Source organism: Nicotiana sylvestris, chromosome 6, assembly GCF_000393655.2.
Source record: "Nicotiana sylvestris chromosome 6, ASM39365v2, whole genome shotgun sequence".
Lineage (NCBI taxonomy): Eukaryota > Viridiplantae > Streptophyta > Magnoliopsida > Solanales > Solanaceae > Nicotiana > Nicotiana sylvestris.
The window spans coordinates 86,979,394-87,001,619 of NC_091062.1; the positions used below are offsets into that span (position 1 = coordinate 86,979,394).

Sequence of the window (22,226 nt, forward strand, 5' to 3'; positions counted from 1 at the left end):
AATGAGAGGAACGCCACAAGGTGCAACCTACCTCGCACCGGTAGGGAAATGGTTCGAGGGAAACATCCTAGAGGAACTTTCAGTGGAACCGGTTCTGACGAGGCATACCGGCAGAGGAACCCTGCCCAGCGGAGTACGACTTCAACATTTCCATGCCAAACATCGTGATCACCATAAGTGAAACCAGGGATGTCGAACGGCTCAGGCCCTATTCAACCAAGACCCCTTCAAGAGAACCATGACCAGACACGAGAACCACAGGGCGCGCGCGGTCACGGGATCAAAAATGGCCACCAGCTCAGAAGGACGACGGCCGTGTTACTTAATAAAAATCACTGCCGAGTACCATCGAGTGGTCAGGCTCAAGTCCAGCCCCAAGGAAGAAAGGCAACTAGGAATATTGAAGTGAACAAGCCACGACTTATTACCACAACAATGAAGGAGTGGCAACACCCTCCGTGGAATCATAAAATGGAAAATGAAAATGTCCGCCGTCAGGAAAAGACAGGTCCGGGGAAGTATTCCGGAGGACACCCTGACATCCAGGGAAAAAGACATCGAGACTTCGCCTTGGCATCACACTGACGCATTGGTAACCCTCTCCCTCATTTGATCTATTTCAAATAAAATATGTGTTCATGAATTCAGGTGGTTCAATCACGTACAACAACGATGTCGGACCAAAGTCAATAAAGCGATCTGGGCTAATGGACCAAAATCACTCATGCATCCCGAATCCCTAGCGATTTCCAAATGATGAATTGCCACAAAGACCATTCTCTTGATACAGCCCGTATGATATCGGGCCAGGACATCGAGCTCTGTACCATTGTAGGAGGCGCAAAGCACAGACGTCTTATTCAGACGATCGCCGGCACACCACCCAGAGACAGTGTCGGCCCCGTTTCGCCAAAATCATGGAACCCCTCGCAAAGGGCAGAACAAAAATAAGTCGACAGAAAGCAATACGCAACGAGAGGAAATTCTTCACCATATGGCGTGTCGCCGGCATCAAATCCCCCACCCTCGGAAGGATCAAAGGGTAGGCAAACCACACCTTCGGCCAAGCCTGATAAGACATAATGGATGGCTATATCGGGGCTCACACCTCGGAAGGGTAGAAATGTATCGAATCTCAAAACGTTGCCTACGCGTCTCGCGGTGACGAAGAACTGCTTTATTCCCTTGTTATTTTTTCACTAACCTGTATGCACACATATGGCCAAGACATTCGAAGGTTCTAACTCTACCCGGAGATCCATAGGCCCTGAAAAAGGGTCCGCCGTGCTCTTTCCCCTCAATCGGGTTGTCACCTCGAAGAAGGCCCCGTCAGTAAGATTATTAGCATAGCAGTGTACTCCCAGAGGAGGATCCGACAAGGTCGATGTCCTTCTTCTACAGTCCAACGATGAAGGGTGATCTTCTTTTGAGGGCACCATCCCCTCGGGAGGACTAGGAAATGACATACTAAGTCTCGATAGGGAATTATGTATCGGATCAAATGGTCCGAGAAGCCAAGCTCACGACAATGAAACAATGTATGTCTACACTAAGCAATAAAAGGATATCTTTTCAACATCTTATTCTCCAAACAAGGAAATCTCAAGTATACCCCCGACAGGGGCCTCTCCATCAAATGCATCCCGAGACACTCGGAGACTTAGCATCAGCAATTCAACACCCGTATAACCCCAAGGTTGGAACTCCGGGCTCATAAAGCCCCTACAAGGCAACTCTGAGCTGACGAAAAGTGGTCTTCACGCTTAAACAAATTCGATGACTCGAAGACTATCATTCATCGCCAATCGCCATGTGTTGGAAAACCCGAAACTATAAGACCCCTAGAGGGCAGACTCGGCGTAACCAGATCTATTCTACATTACAAAAACTGTAAGACCTCAACATGCATGACAAACTGTAAGACCTCAATAGGCGTGACAAACTGTAAGACCTCAACAGGCATGAAAATCCCGAAGTTTAGGCTATCGTCGCATTTGTAAAAATCCCGAAAGCGCATACCCTCGGTGTAGATGCCTAAACTGTCACTCGGGATCAAAAATGGCTAGGGCCAAACACATATGACTACGGTCAAAAAAACTGATACAGCCAAACTAACACGACTTGGGGATGCCCGACTATCGCTAAACAAAAATCGCAGGGCACTACTTCTCATATACTTCGGAAAGAACCAGTTAAAACAGGCTTCCCTCAATAGGCAAAAACGAGCTTCAACTATGTCGGCTACAAATCACAAAGGCTTTGACCTATTCAGCCTACGAGCTATGAACCTTTCGAGGTGCTCGAAACATCGCCGATAACGACTTGAAATTGAGGTTCTTCTAGAACCGACGACGAGTCAGGCAAAACTATCTCAAAAGACCTTAACGAGCAGAAAACAAAGCCTACTTAGCAAAAAAAGCAAAAACAATTCTCAAGCCCTTACGAGGTAGTGATGAGTTAAACTACTCGTGTTGGCATGGAAGTCAGCCTGGTAATTGATTCAAAACAACGTAAGAGCCATTGTTGCCAGCTAAGCAAGCCTCCGGGCCATATATTAAAAGGTCTCTATGACCAAACAGTGTAAGAGCCATTGTCGCCAGCTAAAAAATTGACAACTTGAGGATTAAAATGAGTTCGAATCGTAACCCGATTCGGAGAATAGATCCAAAATAGTTAACTATGCAAGACTCTAGGCCACATATGGAAAGGTCTCGACGACCAAAATAGCATAAGAGGCACTATCGCCGGTCTGAAAATACTTGAGGGTCAATTGAAGCTCGAATTGCAACTTGACTCGGAGACTGGACCCGAAATGGTTAAACTACAATATGCCTAAGGGCACAGCATAAATGCCACTATTGTCAGCCGAGTGAGCCTCCGAGCCACCCACCTGTAAGGTTACTTCGACCCAAAGCACAAAAGGCCATCGTTGTTCGCCCTTGTAGGCAGGAAAAAACTTGAGGGTCAATTAAAGCTCAAATCACAATGCGACTCGGAGACTGGACCCAAAATTGTCTAAACGGAAAATTCCCAAGGGCAAGAAATGGGAACAATTACTACTTGCCCGCACGGGCATAGATGATTTAAAGGCAAGAAGGCTCGAGTCGAAGACCGACTTGTAGACTAAGCCTAAACAGTCGGGCAAAGCACGGAGGCCCTAGCACCTGCTCACGTTAAGGATTGCACTTAAGAACTCCCGGGTCAAATGGGGTTAACCTTGAGGGCCAAAGCGAGCAAAGCAAGAGCTGCAAAAGGTTACCTGCTCCATCAAACAACTCTTGCAATACGAGCTCTAGTACGCCTCATATCGCTAATGCAGCAACTTGACCTCCTTTTCCTTGCTAAGGAGCCTAAAGGACTCACCCTCGCCCAGAATTTTCTGAAGTCTGACCCCTTGATGGAGCATCTCAGACATAAGCCTATCGTAGGCCTGCACAGAGAAAGCTCAATAAGGGGAGAAGGACACGAAATACAAGAAAATTGTGCCTAAACTCACCATGAAGTGAAGCCCACGGACATCCTCGAAGTCAGAATATACTCCTTTTGATCTTGCCTCTTCGGACCCAGAATAACCGACCTCGGGCAAAGCATATTCACTCAGAGGAACCGCCGCCCGGAAATCAAAAACTCCGAGGAGCAGCAGATTCGGATGATGCCCTCTCCTCGGAAATACGGGCCCGTTCAGTACCACTAAAAGCTCCATCACATCGCGGGTGTCGATCCCTCATATAGCCATCGTCCCTCGGCTTGGAGATCGATGAATCCTTCCCCTCTTCGGAAGAGCGCTGTCTCATCCTAAGGAACCGCCCGATATCTGCAAGCGGCAAATCCGGTACAAATAAAAAGGGAAAACGTTACTTCAAATATATGAAGGCCAAGGCAAAGGAAGCATACGCATATACCTTGGTATTTTACTCCCTATCTGATACGAAGCACAGCTCGCCACCGACACTCATCGCAGGTCGAATGAGTCACCAGCCTCAAGACCCAGCCAGGTAGGTCAAAGGCTTCGCCCGGCATCCATGAAGTTGCTACAATAAGGGAAAAACACTATTATTCAACTGATTTTTGCAATGGGCAAAATTTGAAAAAGCACCAGACGCTCCACTCACGTGTATAATTCCACCCTTCGGGAATTGGCAAAAGCTCCACAGGGATAATGTCGACCGTCCGGATCCGGATAAACCAACCAGCCCACTCTTGATCCCCGTCCTCTTCGTCGTCAACTACAAAAAGCGTGGACGAACGGCACCTCAAGGTTAGCAGGCCCTGGTGATGAAAGGGCTGGTATAGCTTGACGAGATGGTTAAGCGTAAATTTAAGACTGGCCTCCTCCGCAAAGAACCTCATCATTAGCACCACTCACCAAAATGACAGATGTATCTACGCCAAAGTAACCCGATACTTCAAGTAAAAATCAAGCACAACCCTCTCAAAGGGACCAAATGCGAAAGGATATAGGTATACGCTCAAGAATCCATCAGTAGAGTCTGTGATACTCCCATCTGGGGGAAGCACCTGTAGCGTGATTCCCTCGCTCCATCCGCAGTATTTCTCACCATATCTAGATGTTCCCCTCTTATCAAAGACGGCCTCTTCAGAGCGAACTCCCACAAGACCTCACTATTTTTAGATAGCAGCACTCTCTGCTACCTGTCGGGCCGGCCCCGAGGTGGTTGCCATGACTATGGTAAAACTAACAGATCGAAGCAAGGGCGTGAACCAACACTTTTTGCGACAGAAGAAATGAAGAACCCTATGCCAAAGCGGAAAGAGCGGCTATCTAAAAATAGTGAGGTCTTGCGAAGAAGCTGAAGCTGTCCCACATATATGTGAGAAATAGTGATGACTCGCCTACCTGGAGTGAGCCCCGAGAAACTTATAGGCTCAATGTAGATCAACGGGGTGATACCCGATCCAGAAAGCATCCTTCAACAAAAAGACAATACTCGAGGAATTGTTCGTATTACCTCCAATCTCGAGACAGTGCTCTACCTCGAGGATCCCCGAAAAGAGAAGTCGGACTTCGGGAAGCTTTCAACACCACCACTTGATGTAAGGCAAGTACATAGTCTCGTGGTTCCCCCTTTCTAAAAAGAGGAATAACACAAGAAGCTCCGATCACGAAAGCTCCACGAAGGTCCAAGGCAGCTCCCGAGTACGGACAACTCCATAGCAGAAGTTCATCCTATATGTTTTAAGAAGGCTATTTGTATCAAGATCAAAAAGGGACCCCCAGGTACCCAAAGCTGACCTTCATTCAGGATAATGTTCCCAAAGGCCCCGAAATTCAGTGTATTATCTCCATACAGCTCGGAGGGCCCCGACTGCCCGGGTCTATCAGATCGATCCTGGATTGGTCCGAGGTACGACAATGGGTTCAAAAGAGAGCCATGTTGATCAGTAGAGGATCGGAAAGAACACTCGCGCCCAAATCAGATATCAACGGTTAACAAATAAAGGAAGGCATTCAAAGGGCCCCGAAGGGCATGAGAACATGCAATTACAAAGCAAGAATCGAAAGCAGAAGTCAATGAAATATACTTATATTTATACAGATCCGTGTACAACAACCCTCGAGGGGTCCTTACATACAAATACAAAAGCCTACAGAGATCTATAGGAGGAATGGAAGGATGTACATGTGAAGAAACCCGAGGACCCGGTCCACCCTCGAAGGTCCATCTCCGTTATCAGCATCCTCGAGCACCACCCCCTCGAGCATGCATCCTCGAAGGTGATTCCTTTGACCTCCACCTCCTCTAGGTTCCCAGCTCAATCCCCTAAGGGATTCCCATCGGAGAAGATAAAGAAGAGGAAAAGGAGGGGACGCAAAGGAGGCAGAGAAAAAAGACATGGCCCGCAGAAACCAAAGGTTGAAGATTTGGTAGGCCCCAGTGCCACACCAGGCCTGGGTAGGAGAGTGAGCAGCGGTGCATAATACGAATAATTGTCTACATAAGGGGGAAACCGACTCCCCATCCATCATCACCTTAGGCCAACAGCAGCAACCATAGTGAACATGTTAATGACCACAGCAGTAGCGGGATAGCATGGTTATACCCGACGAAGGGAAGCCCCGGCAAAAGGCCATGACACAGTCTAAGGAAGCTCTGCCTAATGGCATTGAGGGAATAGGCAAGCAAGCCAACAAAGGCACTGGGATAGGAAAGACAACACCAAAATACCCCCATTTATAGGGGGTTATGACACGATCATCGAGGCTTTGAAATATTGATCGACAGACGCAGTTAATGCATCTTTGGAAAACCAAAAGCGAAGGCGGTACCTTTACCTTGGAGAGTGGGAATCAGGATTGCATTGAATGAAGTCAAAAATGCATAAGCCTATGGATGCCCCGGTTACCACAAAACTCATGACAGGAGTTGCATCATCAGTATGGCGTCACCGAGAGAAACTCGAGAAGTCAAGTGTCAGAATCATTTCCCATCACTTCATTATGGGAAATTCAGAGACTATCTGTACACGGCAAAATCAGAGGACTTGATTCTTGTTGTCAAGTCATTTCGGAAGAACGCCTCGAGACCACGAGGATGGGAAGCCACGACCGAGTGCCCAACCTTGGGGCTCGTCGAGGTCCGACTCAGAGAAAATTAAAATCGAAGCCAAGATAGAGGGGGTAGCTCCCAAGGCACACGACTAAGTCTGACAGGGCCGGCCTATCCAGAGCCTATGCTGAGGCGTCGCGTCAAGCCATCCCATCTCCCTACTCTGTAATTAATCTTCATGTACTTGCAGTCGAGTTCCCCTCCTATATAAAGAGGACTCACCCTACCTTGTAAGGGACTGATGTTGCTCCATTTCTCCTCAAGTGCAATAATATCTCTCTCTCTTTTCTTTCTAACTTGTTCGTTCTCACTGGCCCAAGGTTACCTCGATATCCATCGTTTCCTTACTTATTCTTCGTCATATAACTCAGTACTAGCTATAAAGAGCCTTGTTTAATTGTATCTTCAACTGTTATCCCATCCCCAACTATCCTCGATAGCTCGAATTTGACCCTGACGTTGACCCCGAGGTCCCCTATTGACTAGATCTACGTCTAAGAAGCAGGCCCTTCGGTTCAATTACTATCTCGTTTTAGCTTGAATTTTATCATTAAATTCCATATTCTTGGCATTAACTGCTCTAACAACTAGCTCGGGAATAGATCACGTATTTTTAGAATCTTATCCACAAATTTAATTGTTGTCACCATATTCACGGTAAACAACTATGTTTGGTTAGCAAACCAGGTATAAGTTATCTCGGTGTTTATTTTAACACTAGTATAACTTATACCTTATATAAGATGGGGTAATTAGCACCGGTACAACTTATTTCTTCTTCTTAGAATTATGAAATTGTCATTCTTAATACAACATACAAAACAGTGAATAAACAATAATCTCAGCATAACCTATACCAGCATAATTCGTATTCCAACGAAATGGCCCCTTAAGTGTTTATGGACCAAATTAAAAGGGAAAGGAAAAGGATAGAGATGGGCAGCCCAACCCATCTGCCCAAGCCTATTTGTAGGGCCATATATACATAGATATTTCACTAAGAAAATAATTTAGAATCCCTCTCTCTATATTGAAATGTGAAGGATATCCAAAACATCATTCCAAAATCTCTCTCAAAGTTATCCTAAGGTTCAAAACCAAATCCACAAGCTGGTCACCTAGTTATCTCTCTTGGAAGATCAAGATCACCTAGTTCTCTCTCTCTCTACTTTGTTGTTTGGGGTAAAGATATTGTTTGATCTTGAAGTAAAGCATAGTTGGACAAGTACTCTTGCTACCAAGGTAAGGTTTAGCTCTCCTATATGTATTTAAGATCATCTATATATATCTAGTTGATTTGTTAAAGGAAATCTGTGAAGTAGGTTGAACTTCATGTTGAAGTGTTATAGTTGTTGGACTATTTTGGAGTTGAATTCTTGATTTTTTATGGTTGGAAATCAGTAGAAATAACTTAAGAATACTATTTCTATTGTGGTTGATGTGTTTAGAAAAAGGGAAGGCTTGGAAAGTGCAACTTAGAACTTGGTTGTTGGGTGAGATGGTATAGGCTGTTTTGGTGATGTATTATAATGAATATGCGGTTAAGATATATATATATATATATATGTATGTATGTATGTATGTATGTTTGTTGACATTCAGGACATGTTGATCTTGTTGTTGGATTTGAGGAAAATGAAAAGAATAAGGGGAGGTGCTGTCCAACTTGGAAAGTGCAACTTAGAACTTGGTTGTTGGGTGAGATGGTATAGGCTGTTTTGGTGATGTATTATAATGAATATGCGGTTAAGATATATATATATATATATATATATATATATATATATATATATATATATATATGTATGTATGTATATATATATATATATGTATGTATGTATATATATATATATATGTATGTATATATATATATATGTATATATATATATATATGTATGTATATATATATATATGTATGTATATATATATATATATGTATGTATATATGTATATATATATATATATATATATATATATGTATGTATGTATGTATGTATGTATGTTTGTTGACATTCAGGACATGTTGATCTTGTTGTTGGATTTGAGGAAAATGAAAAGAATAAGGGGAGGTGCTGTCCAAAATTTCGTAGATGGGCTATTCACTCATTTGTGTTGAGTTCTAGCTTCCATAAGCTTAACAATGGTCCCTTATTGTTTGTTGTAGATTGAAGTACCAACGGGCTGAACCGACGTTGTTGGTTAAGTAAACAACAAAGGTATGTTAAGGCTATCCCTTCTTTCCTTTTGGCATGATCCATATGACACAACGAAACGAGTAAGCACGCAACTTTCACAAATGATCCTATTCTTAGAAGTACTAGGGTTGCCTATGTTCTTGATTCCCTATGTGTCCTACTATTATATCGTCTGTTCATAGGTCTCATGACACTTCGAGATGTCTTGTTGACTTTCTTCATTATGTATTGCATTCATTTATAGATGTATATTGACCCATGACCGGATGGTGTTATATACATGTATAGTATATGTATATGGGGTATGGGAAAAGGTTATGGCATTATATACATACCACCACCTGATCAGTTGGTATATGTTGAATATTTCACCCACAGAGTCTGAGACGATATGATGGGATTCCATCAGAGTCTTGATGATGTTATGTACGCATATACCTATGCATGATATGACATTTATATGTATATGCATGGAATTATAAATGTTTCATGATTCACAAAGCAATCTAGACTGATAGGTTGAGTCCTTTACTCCATGTTTCTTTTATGTCTTTGATATATTGATTTTAATGCCTTACATACTCGGTACTTTATTTGTACTGACGTCCTTTTTGCTAGGGAATACTGCATTTCATGCCTGTATGTCTCGATAGACAGGTTGGCAGTCCTACTAGTAGGCTATCAGCTCAGCAAAAGGTGTTGGTGTACTCCACTTGCTCTGGAGTTGCCAATTTGGTCAGTATGCTTTGGACATGTATTGATTGATATGTCGGAGCTTGTCCCGGCCTTATGATGTTTATGCACTATTAGAGGCTTGTAGACGGATGTCATGTATATGGATACTTGTATGGAGTAGTCGGCCTATGTTTTGAGTTTACAAATGATCATGTCGGCCTTATAGGCCCGTATGTCACATGTATTAGTTTTTATATCATGTTAGGTCATCCTATGTCTAGTATTCCCTTATGTTTTATTCTAATTATCTCATGACGCCCCTTTTGGCACATTTACCCATTATAGTATAATAAGAAATATATGTTACATTGGTACTCAGTTGAGTAAGGTACCAGGTGCCCGTTGCGGCCCTCTGATTTGGGTAGTGACAGTGTCGAAGCACGAATACTAGTCGAAGTCGGAGAACCAAGCCTCAGGTTTTGATTTGCGATCGAAGACTCGAACAGTGAGTCCATGAGCACAAGCCTGGAACTATTGCATGAAAGGCATGAGGTTGCCCTAGTCCGGCTGGCTTCCTAGAAACAATGGATAGAAAGATATTACAACCGAACAGCCAACCTCTGACACTTCAAGATCGGGGACTTGGTTTTAAGGAAAGTGACGCTGCACACCCAAAACCCTTACGAGGGAAAGCTAGGACCAAATTGGGAAGGACCATATCAAATCATCGGGATTACCAGCAAAGGCTCATACAAACTCGAAGTAGAAAATGGTGTACAACTACCGAACAACTGGAACATGCATTTAAAGTGATACTACTGCTAAGGTATGATCTCATTTACTCTTTTAATAATATTATGAATCATAATAACACTTAGAGGCAACGGCCAAGGGAGAATGTGATTATTAGGTCTGAAAGCATGCGTTGCACTCTTTTTTCCTTGAACCGGTTTTGTCCCAAATGAGTTTTTCAGCAAGGTTTTTAACTAGGCAATAGTAAATCGTGCTAATTCAGATTTGAAGGTCGCTCTTAAACTAGAGTCAATGGGTGCATCAATAGTATCCAATCCCTCTCAAGATCGACTGCAAATACTATGGGCCATCACCCTCGGGTTAAGGTCCTTAGCAAGGAAAGAAGGAAACTTTGTACTTGAATAGCTTAGGCTCGATGGTTAGGATTTATTGTAAAGGTCAAATGGTCAAGTGAACCGTCCCACATAGTCCACCTTAGCCATGATACAAATTTCTACATGCTTTCGATCATGTACTTTACACACAAAAATGAAAGAAAGTTTCCACCTTTCTATTACATATTTTTGCCTCTTAAAACATAGATCTTAAGGGCCCATAGGCTACCCCTATTCGGGGAATATCGATCCCAAAGGCTACCCCTATACGGGGACTATCAAGCCCAAGGGTTACCCTTATTCGGGGACTATCAAGCCAAAGGACTACCCCAATTTGGGGACTATCGAGCCCAAGGACCACCCCTTTTCGGAGACTATTGAGCCCAAGGGCTACCCCCACTCGGGGACTATTATTCGAAAAATGTTCGGGCAACTCAGGCTATCAAATCCTAGAGGCACAAAACCTATTAGGTAGTGCCTAAACACAAAAGGTTGCGGCCACCCTAAAAAATGGCTCGGAGACGTCCGAGGCTCTTAATCAGAGGATAAGACCTTTAGAAAAATTCAAAACATGCTAAAGGATTACCCTTGGCAAAATCATCGTCTAAAACCACTTAAGCATCTTGGGAAAATTTTTGGTCATACCAAGTTTTCAAAGCCTCGAACAAATAAAGTTGCATCGAAGTAACTCTCTGTTCAGACCTATGAAAAACGAATGACTCATTACTATATTTGATTCTATGCTAAGGCATTAGAAATATTTTGCAAAAATAGAAATTATGAAAAATGCTAAAAAAGTAGAGACTCAAAATTGCTAAAAATGGAAATTTTATATATTTCGGAATGTTTTTACAAAGGCCTAACAAAATGATCTCAAAATAAACAAAAAACATATACAAGACAAAAACTAAAAAAGTTCTAAAGTATTCATGCATGGTCTTCATCGGGGCCCGACTAGTCGCTAGAATCATCGGAGCCTTCAGATTCCTTAGAACCCTCGAAGCCTTCGAAACCTTCAGGCTCGAAAAGTTTCTTTGCCTCGACCTTAAGTTTTATTGCTTCCTCCATCTCGGCTGGCAGGTCGAAACCTCATGAGTGGATCTCTTAGAGGGTGTCCCTTCAAGACAAACGCATCATATATTCAGCCTTCATTTTCAGATGGGTCTCGGTAGCTTCAACATCAGCCTTGTATTGGGCCACCGTGTCTTCGGCATCATTGGAGGTTGTGTCCAACTTGGACTTTATTGCTTCGTATTCTCTACCGAGGGCGTCCCCTCTATGAGAGTCGAGCTCAGTTGTGCTCGGAGATTGTCATTCAGCTGGAACCGCTTATTATCTTTCTCTTTCGCCACCCGAAGTTGGACCTTTACCGATGCGAGCTTTGCCTGGGCAGTTTCCTTCTCCGAAGCTAGCAGGTCCATTTTTCTTTTCCACCCATTAGCCATGGCCTGGACCTCTTTCATCTCGACTTGGAGATGGTTGATCTGATTGAACTTTTGCTGGACCTGAAGGTTTTGTCGTTAGTCACCATGACTAGCTCCTCGTTTTTAACTTCAAAGACCTTTACCTTTTCAATCAAGTCGGCATGCTCCCGTTTGAGGGTCAAATCTTCTTTCTGAGCTCTATCAGCTCGGCCTGAAGGTTCTTGATGGCCCCATCTTGTTGCTCACTGAGGAGCATATCCTTCTTTCGAGCTTGCTCCTTGAACTTGAACTCCAGCTGGTTGATCTCAGAGAGGTACTAGAGAAAGCTCTCATGGTGAAGTATTGAGGCCTGCAAAATGATGAAAGTAGTGAGAAATATCAAAACCTTAGTGAAATTCAAAATGAAGTATTGGTGCCTTACCCCGTTAAGCACCTACTGCACCTATTTGAAAAGATACGGTGCACCCACCTCATTCATCTTTGCTTGGTCCTTCTTGCTCACCAGGCATTGCAAGTAACTGGCTATGCCCACGGGAGTGGATAGAACCCAAGCATCCTCAAGGATAGTAAGAATAACCGCTCTCTAGCGATCGGGGTCCGCACTCGGAGTAGGAAATTGATTAACCAAGTTTGGGCTTGAACTCAGCCCACCAGCTTCCAAAGATACATCCTTCTTCGGGACTTCCAGGTCGCCCAGCTCAAAAACATCTTCTAAAGTAAATGAATCCGCACCATCAGAGAAGGAATGAAGGGGGTTGTTCGCACCATGGACTCCTTCACTTGACTTCTCTTTTCCTCCTTGAGCCTCCTCAAGAATGGACTCGGTGTAAGAGGCGCATCCATAATTTCTATTACACTGGTCACTTCCTTCGGTGCAGAACTGGCTTCTCGAGGGGTCTCAGCCTCTGTCTCTATCTCGACCTCTTGAGCTGGAGGGAGGTCGGTCTCACGACCTGCCCCTTGGTGTGGCCTGCTCCCCGGCAAGGGTCGATCTGTGTGCAACAAAAATATCATCTTCTTTAAACTCATCCCTGAGCCAGAGAAGTGAGTCAGAATCTGGCACTCGGAGCTGGTGCTCTTCTTGGGCTTATGAGCCACCCGCTTCTTTGGCTTTACCTTAGAACTCGGGGAGCTCGAAGTCTTTCTTTCTCTCTTCCTCTTTTCCCCCATGGTAGCCCTGAGCTGTCCCATAATAGAGTAGTCAATGAGTAAGGACTCATCCTCGTTTCTCTTCAGTGGTCTAAATTCGATGGTCTTAGGCAAACCTCCAAAGAAAAGAGAAAGGGTCAGTATTATGAAAATTCGGAGCATAACAGTAACCGCTTTGGGAAAGACCTTACCATGAGAATGGGCCTCCCATCGGTCATTTGAAAGCTTGCGCCTTGAGCGATCAAAATATAACATTTGCTTGCAGATGCCATCGATCAACTCCTTGAGTCGAGGGATCGCATTGGGAACCCGGGCAATAGCTGCACAATCACAAATACGAATGATGAGAAAGGAAATAAAGAAAAATTGACACTTAAGAAAAGGCTGCACTTACGAGATGCATTCCACTTCTCGGGGAACGTAAGAAACTCGAGAGAGATCAGATCTTTAGTCTTCACCCGAACGAAGTGCCCCTACTAGTCTCGGTCTCAATCCTCGTCTATACTCGAAAAGGGGCCTTGCTAGCCCGGTGAGTAAGCTTCATCAGTCCCCCTTGGAAAATTTGGGGACTTTATAGACGGAGCAGGTGGTCGAGGGTGAAGTAAGAGGATTCAGTATAGTTTACAAAATAATGGAGGAGGATCACGATCCTTCAAAGAGATGGGTGGTTTTGTATGAGGCATACCTCGTACCTCTTACATAAGTCCAAAATCACTGGGTCTACCGGGCCTAGAATGCAGGGGTAAGTGTAAATACTTGAGTACCCCTCCACGTGGGTAGTAATATCATCCTTAGGCCCCTGGACTACTACATCCTTGCCTTCCCATTTACAATCCTCTCGAACCACGGGAAGGATATCTTCAGCAATGGAACATATATACCTCGATGATCCTTCACTTCGGTCCTATTTAGATTAGGGCTTCTCGACTTTGAAGTCGTCCGTGATTGAGAAACCTCCGGGTATAAATCTTTTCATTAAAGGCTCGGGGGCAGCCACCTCGGGAGCGGCCACTTCAGGAACAGCCACCTCGGAAGTAGCCACCTCGTCATTTGTGGCTGGGTTGAAAGATGAAGAGGTAAGGCAGCCTATTGAGGAACTAATTTTGAAACTTTAGCCATTTCTATCTAATAAAGTTTGAAAATTTCAAGAAAAAGTATGAATGTTTGAAGGAACAAGTTTAAAGGCTGAAGAGCAGAGTATGAAGATTTGAAGAAAATTTGGGTAAGAACCTAAGAACAATTATGATGATTTGAAGATCAAAGATAAAGATATGAAGGTTAGAAAGATGTTTGTGATATCTACGAAATTCGAAGGTAGAAGCTTGATCGTAAAGTGGAAAAGAACAAAGGGTAGAAGCTTTTATAGGGGAAGTACGCGACGCTTCGCATTCGGAGACAACCAGACGATGGTTGACACGTGTCCGAAGTTAGAACGACACAACTGCTAAGACATTTTGACTTCTTCATCGTTTTGGTTGTAACGTACGAAGGAAGGAACCGAAGAACATCTATTATTTCTCATCGTTTCGGCAAACCACTCTCTGAGAAACGAGGGAACTATCTGTATACAAGTAAAACTAGGGCTAATGAGCACCCTGATTTTCTAATGGGCCAAACGAAGTCAGGACATAACTACAAGGAATCGGGATCAACGCTAGAAACCTCTCGTATAAAGGCTCGAGCAAAGTGCGTACAACCGAAGTTATCGAGACCAAGCCCCCCCCCCCCGGTATCTAGTTCAAGCTCCAAGACCTCGAAAAGCATTACCAAACGTTTGCACATGACTAACAAAGGGTCGTGATATCCGTGCCCAAGCGGATATCACAGTGTAGATCTCGGCCTGTATCGGTAGTAGCTTAGTGATTAACCAAAAAGAAGACTTTTACCTTTCTTAGAATTGTACTAGGGATGAAACTCTCCTACTATATAAAAGGGATGGTTTTTATTCAAGCAAGACACTGTAACACGCATATCAAGGCAATATAAATTTGTTCTCTCTGCTTCTAAGTTATTCAAAGTTCTTATTTTTGCTCATAATTCTTTATAAATATTTGTCTCCAAATCAAGAAAAGAACAATTACTAAGCTCATATTCGAGCTCGGAGTTAGCATCACGACTGGTTTGGTTATTTATTTTACCTTAAATTCGCTTATCTAACATTATTTATCACTTGTATTGAATTAATCCACATATCCTTAAAGCCGATGTAAATTCAATTATTATCCATATTCAAAGGTAAACAAATGTAATAACAAAAGAAGTTTTGTGGCCTAAATTATACAATGAAAAGGTTACATTGCAAATCTTTTAGAATTTAATCTTAAACCTGTAAATTATTGTCATTAAGACTATATAGAATTAGGACTAAAAAGATCGGCCCTTCTGAAGCTCCTCTAAAGTGAGAATCTCCATGTGGATCTAACTAAGAGCCCATTTGGATATAAGAATTTTTTCACTTTTTTTCAAAAAAAAAATTGCTTTTTTCGAAATCAATTTTTGACCATAAAATTTTCAAATTTCACTTGAAGATGAATTTTGAAATTTTTCAAAAAAAATTAAAAAACTCCAAAAAACTGCTTTTCAAAATTTCCACTCAGATCACTCACAAAAATTCAAAAATAATCCGAAATTATATTCATGTCCAAACACAACTCTAATTTTCAAATACCATTTTCACTTTAAAAGATTCACTTTTTTTTGGAATTCCACAATTTTTATGTCCAAACGCCCACTAAGACTACATCTACGTATTTTGGGACTATTCACTATTACGGCTTATGCATAGGGAACAATTTACTTTTCTTTAAAGACTTCTCTGATCCGACAAAAATGGATTAATTGGATCAGCAAACCTTGAATATCGATTGCTTAAACAGAAAAATAAAGTAGTGAAGGATGATTATGTTTTTGTTTACCTCGAAAATATGAGTAACAATTAAATTTGATTAGTGGTTTTAAAGATATGTGATTTAGTTCAATGCCAATTAATAATCAAGAAGTATGAAGTAGAAATGAAAGAAATAAGTGAATCAAACCAATATAACTCTGCAGCGATAACCTCGAGCTTAGTGACCTCGAGATGCATTTAGAACAATAAGAATAATTAAGCAAGAAAAGTAAAATAAGAGCATTAGAGCTAAAGGACAATTCTGATGAACAGTAGGCAAAAAGTAGAGAGCATATTCTTTTCTCAATGATTAGATGATCTCACAAATGATTGGGGTCCCCTTTATATAATAGGGGAACCCTAAATAAGGTATATATTTATTTACAGTAAGGAATATTCTCGGTACAGCTGTTTAACCGCCTAGTACGGAATCGTACAATCCTATTCAGGGATTTGTGCCATGATCTTGGGGACGTGTCCGGAATCTAGATCATTCTATTACAAATCCATAACGGTACAATTTTGGGGTCGAGCATACTTAACTTCGGTATTCCTCGCACTCTTATCTTCGGGTATTACATTCCGTCCTCGAGCTCGATTCTAGTCTGTCGACCTCGAACTCGATCTTACTCGAACTCGTACCTAAGGCGATCCCTCGAGCCTGGGAAATCGAGCGCGGCTGATTTTTACCGTATACAGATAGTCCCCGCGTTTCTTAAAGTAGGTCGATAAGAAACGATTCGATCTTTACTGCTAGATGCTTCGGTCCCAATGCCAATCTCGTGATGTCAGCAGCTGAAGTGACTGAAAGGTCGCTTTCGTGCCATTCCCAAAGTTTAATTAGAGGCAACTGACGGTCGGCTATTTGGCTTCCCCATTATGCTTGAATAACCTCTTTAAATAGGCTAACTTCACCATTTCACAAACTTTACTTCTCTAATCGTTTTCAAAATTTCATTAGCTCCTTCAACTTCTCTGAGTTCATCCTTCTCTTTAGTTTGCCTTTACTTCATTACCAACCTTTTCTCTTTGAATCTCTACACCATAATGGCTAAAACATCTAAATCGGTTCCTCAAAGAAAAAGCCTCTTCATCATCGAGACCGGCCAAAAGTAAAACGGTAGTGTCGCCTCATATCGAGGAGTGTATTCCCCCACCGTGTGAAACAACCTTTGATTTTAAAATCGATAAACCTGTATCGACACCAGGCCGATGTGAGCCCATGTCTCGATACATTTGTTTAATAACCAAAGACGAGCTCCAGCAGGTGATAAAGGACTGCAACTGGGAGAAAAAAGATGTAGTGATCCCTTCTCCTGAAGAGAACATTACTACTTACAAAGCAGGGTACTTAAGCGCATACACCTACCCGTTCACACTGGGCCTTGTCGATCCAGCTCTAGGTCCCATTAACCCAGTTATTCTTGATTTTTTCCAACAATACCAAGTGACGCTTGGCCAAATATATCCTTCATTCTGGTGCATCGTCAATCTAATCAGATTCTTCTTGAAACAGGTTTAGGGAATGCCTTTTACCCTCGATCATCTGATTAGGCTATACAGTCCTTATCTCTATTGAGGTGGCCTAATAAAGCTGCAGTGCCGATCCACAGAATCTCTTTTTTCCAGCATCGATGAAGGCAAAGATCGAGGGTGGATGAGTCGGTTTGTCCGAGTCAGGACTTCCGATCTGATACCTACTGAGAGGATGCCATTCCTCGAAGAATGGAATATTAAATGTAATTACACATTTGTTGATATTGATTTTATACCTTGTTTTTCCTTTTCTTTCTCGACTTCATCTTTTTTCTCGATCTAACCCCTTTCCGTTGATGTAGTTGTTGCTTGATTTCCTGGTGCGGTCCTAGACCTCGAAGGTTGGGTCCGAAATTTGGCCTCTATTTCCTCATACGCGGAGCGTTGCTGGCGTGACCTGGCCAAGGGTTGATGGGAGGCTAAAAACCACGGTGAGTTCCCTTGTTTGTTTGCTTGTGTTTCTCAGTGAAATACTTACTTTGTGTTTATGTAGGCCTCGGAGACGCCGTCGCTATGCGGCCGTCTCCGACTGATGAAGAAGAGATCCCAAAGCCTCCCAAAGAAAAGAAGAGAAAGAGGGGGTCACCTGCAAATACTCCAAAGCCGAAGAAAAACGCAGCTCGAAAGCCTAAGGCCGATAATGTGGCCCTACCTCCAGAAATGGCCCAACGCCTTCGGGACCAGAAAGAAGAAAAAGATGACGACTACATGTTTGTAGTTCGCAAAAGAGGAAGCACTGGTGCTTCGAAGTCTGTCGAACCGGTAGTGTCAGTGACGGTTCATTCTAGAACCGAAGAAATCTCCAAGGGGAGTTCGAGCAAAGTCCCCGTGCCATCGGACAGTAAAAGAGCACCTTGTCTTGGAGGTCATTTGGAGGGTGAGACCGAGGGGGCCGGTCCCAAGGTCTTTCAAAGAGAAGAAAATGACCTGAGTGGAACACTTGGTGTAATTAACATGGACAATTCGCCGCCTGGTCCTGAGAACTCCTAATGTGGGGACGAGCCACGAAGGGCACAATATCTTTCGAGAATGCCTTGCAGGGATCAAAGATGGCCCCAACCCAGATGCTTCTTTTATTCTCGATGAGGCCTACCGGCTCTTCAAACAGGTAAGTTTCTATTCGTTTAAAATTACACCTGTGCTTCATTCTTTTTGTTCTGAGTCTAACTTTTCCCTTTTGTGAAGGTTGTGACACTTCATAAGGAAGCGTTCTCCAAGTCTCGAGCTAAGCTCGCTCGATGTGAGGTCGAGCTTAAGAAAATATCGAAAGAGAGGGACGGTCTAAAAACACTCTATATCAAGAAACAGGAGGAAATCAGCAATCTTCGAGCCGAACTGGCAAAGGCTCATCAAGAACAGACAGAGCTTATTGAAAAGGTAGTATACCCTTTGATGTTTTGTTAAGCATTTGCCTGATTGATCGGCTAACATTTCAACTTTGCAAGCTCAACAAAAGGGCGAACTGGTGGAGCAGCTCCGAGAGGAGCTCAAGATGAAGGAGGTCGTGACCCTAGGGTGGAGGCATGGCATGGACCGTCTCGCCTCAGAGAAAGAGGAGAGCAGCTGGCTTCAATCGAATTCCAGTTTTGAAGTGTGAAGGAGGAGAGCATGGCTCGGAGCCACGAAATTGAAGAGCATGAAGCTAAATCTGTTGTTGAGCTTGCCAAGGCCAAATCTGAAGCAGAGGCGCTTATATCTTCGTACCGAGCTGACCCTGAAGCAGCTAACACCTGGGCAAAGGAGATCTCTGATGTGGATGAGGTTAAGCTCTCATGTGCACTTGACCATGCCAGGCGACAGTCCTGGAGAGAAACCCTCGAGGAGGTGCATGCTCGAGGCTTCGATCTCTTAGCCGATATTGAAAAGGAGAAGACTTTGAAAGAAGAGGTTGCCACTTTGCTTTCCGAGGACGAGGGTTCAACCAGTGGCTCTGAAAGTGGTGGAGATGAAGATGAAGTCCCCAAAGGGGAGGTTCTCAAGGAAGAAGCTCCCAAAGGTGTGGCTGTCGAAGATGTAGCCCTGGAGTAGATTGAAGTTTCTTTATTTTGTGTTTTTGTGCAAGTACCCCTTGTGTAAATATCTTTTGTAATCATCTCTTGGAAATACAAAAGGGCCTCTTTGTCTTATTTTTGACTTGTGTTGAATTTCGTTTCATCTTTATCTGTGAAAGTTTTTTATTGTATAGCTCTAATGATCAGACCGAATACTGGACTCAAAACATAGTAAACCCTTAGGTTTTTTATTGATTAACATAATACCTCCTCGAGCTAAGCTTAACTCGATTTGGTGTGAGCTCGGAATAATGGGACTCTTGAGTTCGAGGTCTCGAACTCTATATATTTTGGCCCTTAAGCTCTTTTAAATTGGCCCTCAAGCTCTTATATATAGTCCCTTAGGATCTTTAGGTTGGCCCTTAGGCTCTTATATATCGGCCCTTAGGCTCTTTAAGTTGGGCCGATTCGGCCTCTATAGTGGCTATAATTTTTTCCTCTTTTCGGCTAAAAGACATAATGAAAATTTTTGTACGCCTTAGCATGTGTTTTTTGTACCCGTTGGGTTTTTTGAGGGTTCGACATATCAGAACCTCATTAGTAATTTGTTTGTGTAAACATAATCGAATACCTCTTGAGGTTTTTTCAAAGGCTGATGTTATCGAAGCAGCCTTTACATTATTTGAGGGCTGAATTTATCGAAGCCCTTAATATTTTTCATTTGCTTAGGATAGTCTGATTTAACCAATTTTTTCAAAGTGATTGAAGGCCTTTAATTATATGGCAGAAGTCAGACGTCTCTAAGCCGCATTATCTCGGCCGTAGCTTTTTTATATGACCATAGTCTTTAATACGGTCGTAGCCTTCGGGTATGTCTATTGGACTTATTTCCCGATAACCTTTCAAACTTGTTCAGAAGGTTGGTCCCCAAGTATGTTGGCCTTGGCCTTTATATCGAGGGATGCCTCTTTGACGTCTTAAGAGTTCGAGGTTTTGATGACTCGGATGTGTCGACTATCTATGACGGTCCCCAAGTATTCGAGGGTGCATTTGTATTTTGGCTCTTGAGCCGCTTCCCGTAGGATTATAAGTATAGAGCTCGTATAATAGTAAACTTATTTTAGGTGCAAAGTGTTTTTGATATAAACAGAATACTTCTTCAAATAATTGATACATGTATACATGTTTTGCTGTGGGGGATCGACTATTCTATATGGATACGGTTCATCTGACAGTTTGGCCCATTACAAAGTTCTCCTGTCGAGGCCTTCTTAGGTGTGAAGTATTTTCCTTGAAAATATAACCTCTGAGGGTGATGCCCCCAGTATTCGAGGTTGATTGAAAAGAATCCTTGGATACTGTTATGTTTTCCTTTGGTAGGACATAGTTGTTGCCTCGTTAAAAACCTCACCGGTAAAACTCATTTGGGACAAAATCCGATCTAAGGGTAAAAGAGTGCAACACATGCTTTAAAACCTAAGGCCTTCTAGTAAAAAGGGTGCCTTCGAGATCATATGCCTTCGATAACTTCGATCAAAAATTTGCAATGAGTTAGTTTTAAATCAAATGGACAAAAGGATAAAGTCATACCTTAGCAGCAGTATCGTTTGAGTAATGATATGTTCCAATTGTTTGGTAGTTGTTCACCTTCCATTGTGCTAAGTTTGTAAGATCCTTTACCGACAACTCTAAGGACTCGATACGGTCCTTCCCAATTCGGGCCTAGTTTCCCTTCATTCGGGTCTCGAGTATTGAGGGTGACTTCCGTAGAACTAAGTCCCCGATTCCGAAATGCCGAAGGTTGGTCCTTCTATTGTAGTATCTTTTGATCCTTTGCTTCTGCGCGGCCGTCCGAACAAGCGCTATTTCTCATTTTTCATCTAATAGCTCGAGGCTAGTATTCATAGCCTCATGGTTTGACTCCTCTAATGTATGTCAAAATCTTGCACTGGGTTCCCCGACCTCGACAGGAATAAGGGCCTCGGAACCATATACTAAAGAGAATGGAACACATGTGCTAGACTTTGGTGTTGTTCGATATGCCCAAAGAACCTCGGGTAGAACTTCTCTCTATTTCCCCTTTGCATCGAACAACCTTTTCTTCAGGTTTTGAATGATAGTTTTGTTTGTTGAATCAGTCTGTCCATTTTCAGTTGGGTGGTACGGTGCCAATAAAATACTTTTTATTTTATGTGCCTCGAGGAACTCTGTCACCTTGTTTCCGATGAATTGCTTTCCATTCTTGGCAAGTATCCCGAACCGGCATATGACGTGGTCCTAGATGAAGTCAATAACTTCTTTTTCTCTAACCTTCTTGAAGGCTTGCGCTTCCACCAATTTGGAAAAATAATCAGTCATAAATTAAATTTAGCTTTACTTGGGGCCGTTGGTAGAGGGCCGACTATATTCATTCCCCATTTCATTAAAGGCCACGGGGATAGGACCGAATGGAGTTGTTATCCGGGTTGATGGATCATCGGTGCAAATCGTTGGCAATTATCACATTTTTCGACAAATTCCTTAGTATCTTTTTCCATGCTATCCCAGTAATACCCTGCTCTGATTATTTTGCGAACCAAAGACTCGGCGCCGGAATGATTTACACAAGTACCTTCGTGGACCTCTCATAGAACATAATCGGTGTCTCCTGGTCCTAAACATACTGCTAATGGC

General features: G+C 42.8%; 1 protein-coding gene across 1 annotated transcript; it reads left to right on the top strand.

Annotated features, from left to right (window-relative positions):
• Positions 1-17,248: 17,248 nt before the first annotated feature.
• LOC138870895 (uncharacterized) lies at positions 17,249-19,590 on the top strand. The gene is made up of 5 exons (XM_070148735.1): positions 17,249-17,429; positions 18,056-18,535; positions 18,603-18,670; positions 18,748-18,939; positions 19,162-19,590. Exons 1-5 carry the CDS (start codon positions 17,249-17,251, stop codon positions 19,588-19,590), a joined length of 1,350 nt encoding a protein of 449 aa, XP_070004836.1.
• The last annotated feature ends 2,636 nt before the right edge of the window (positions 19,591-22,226 follow it).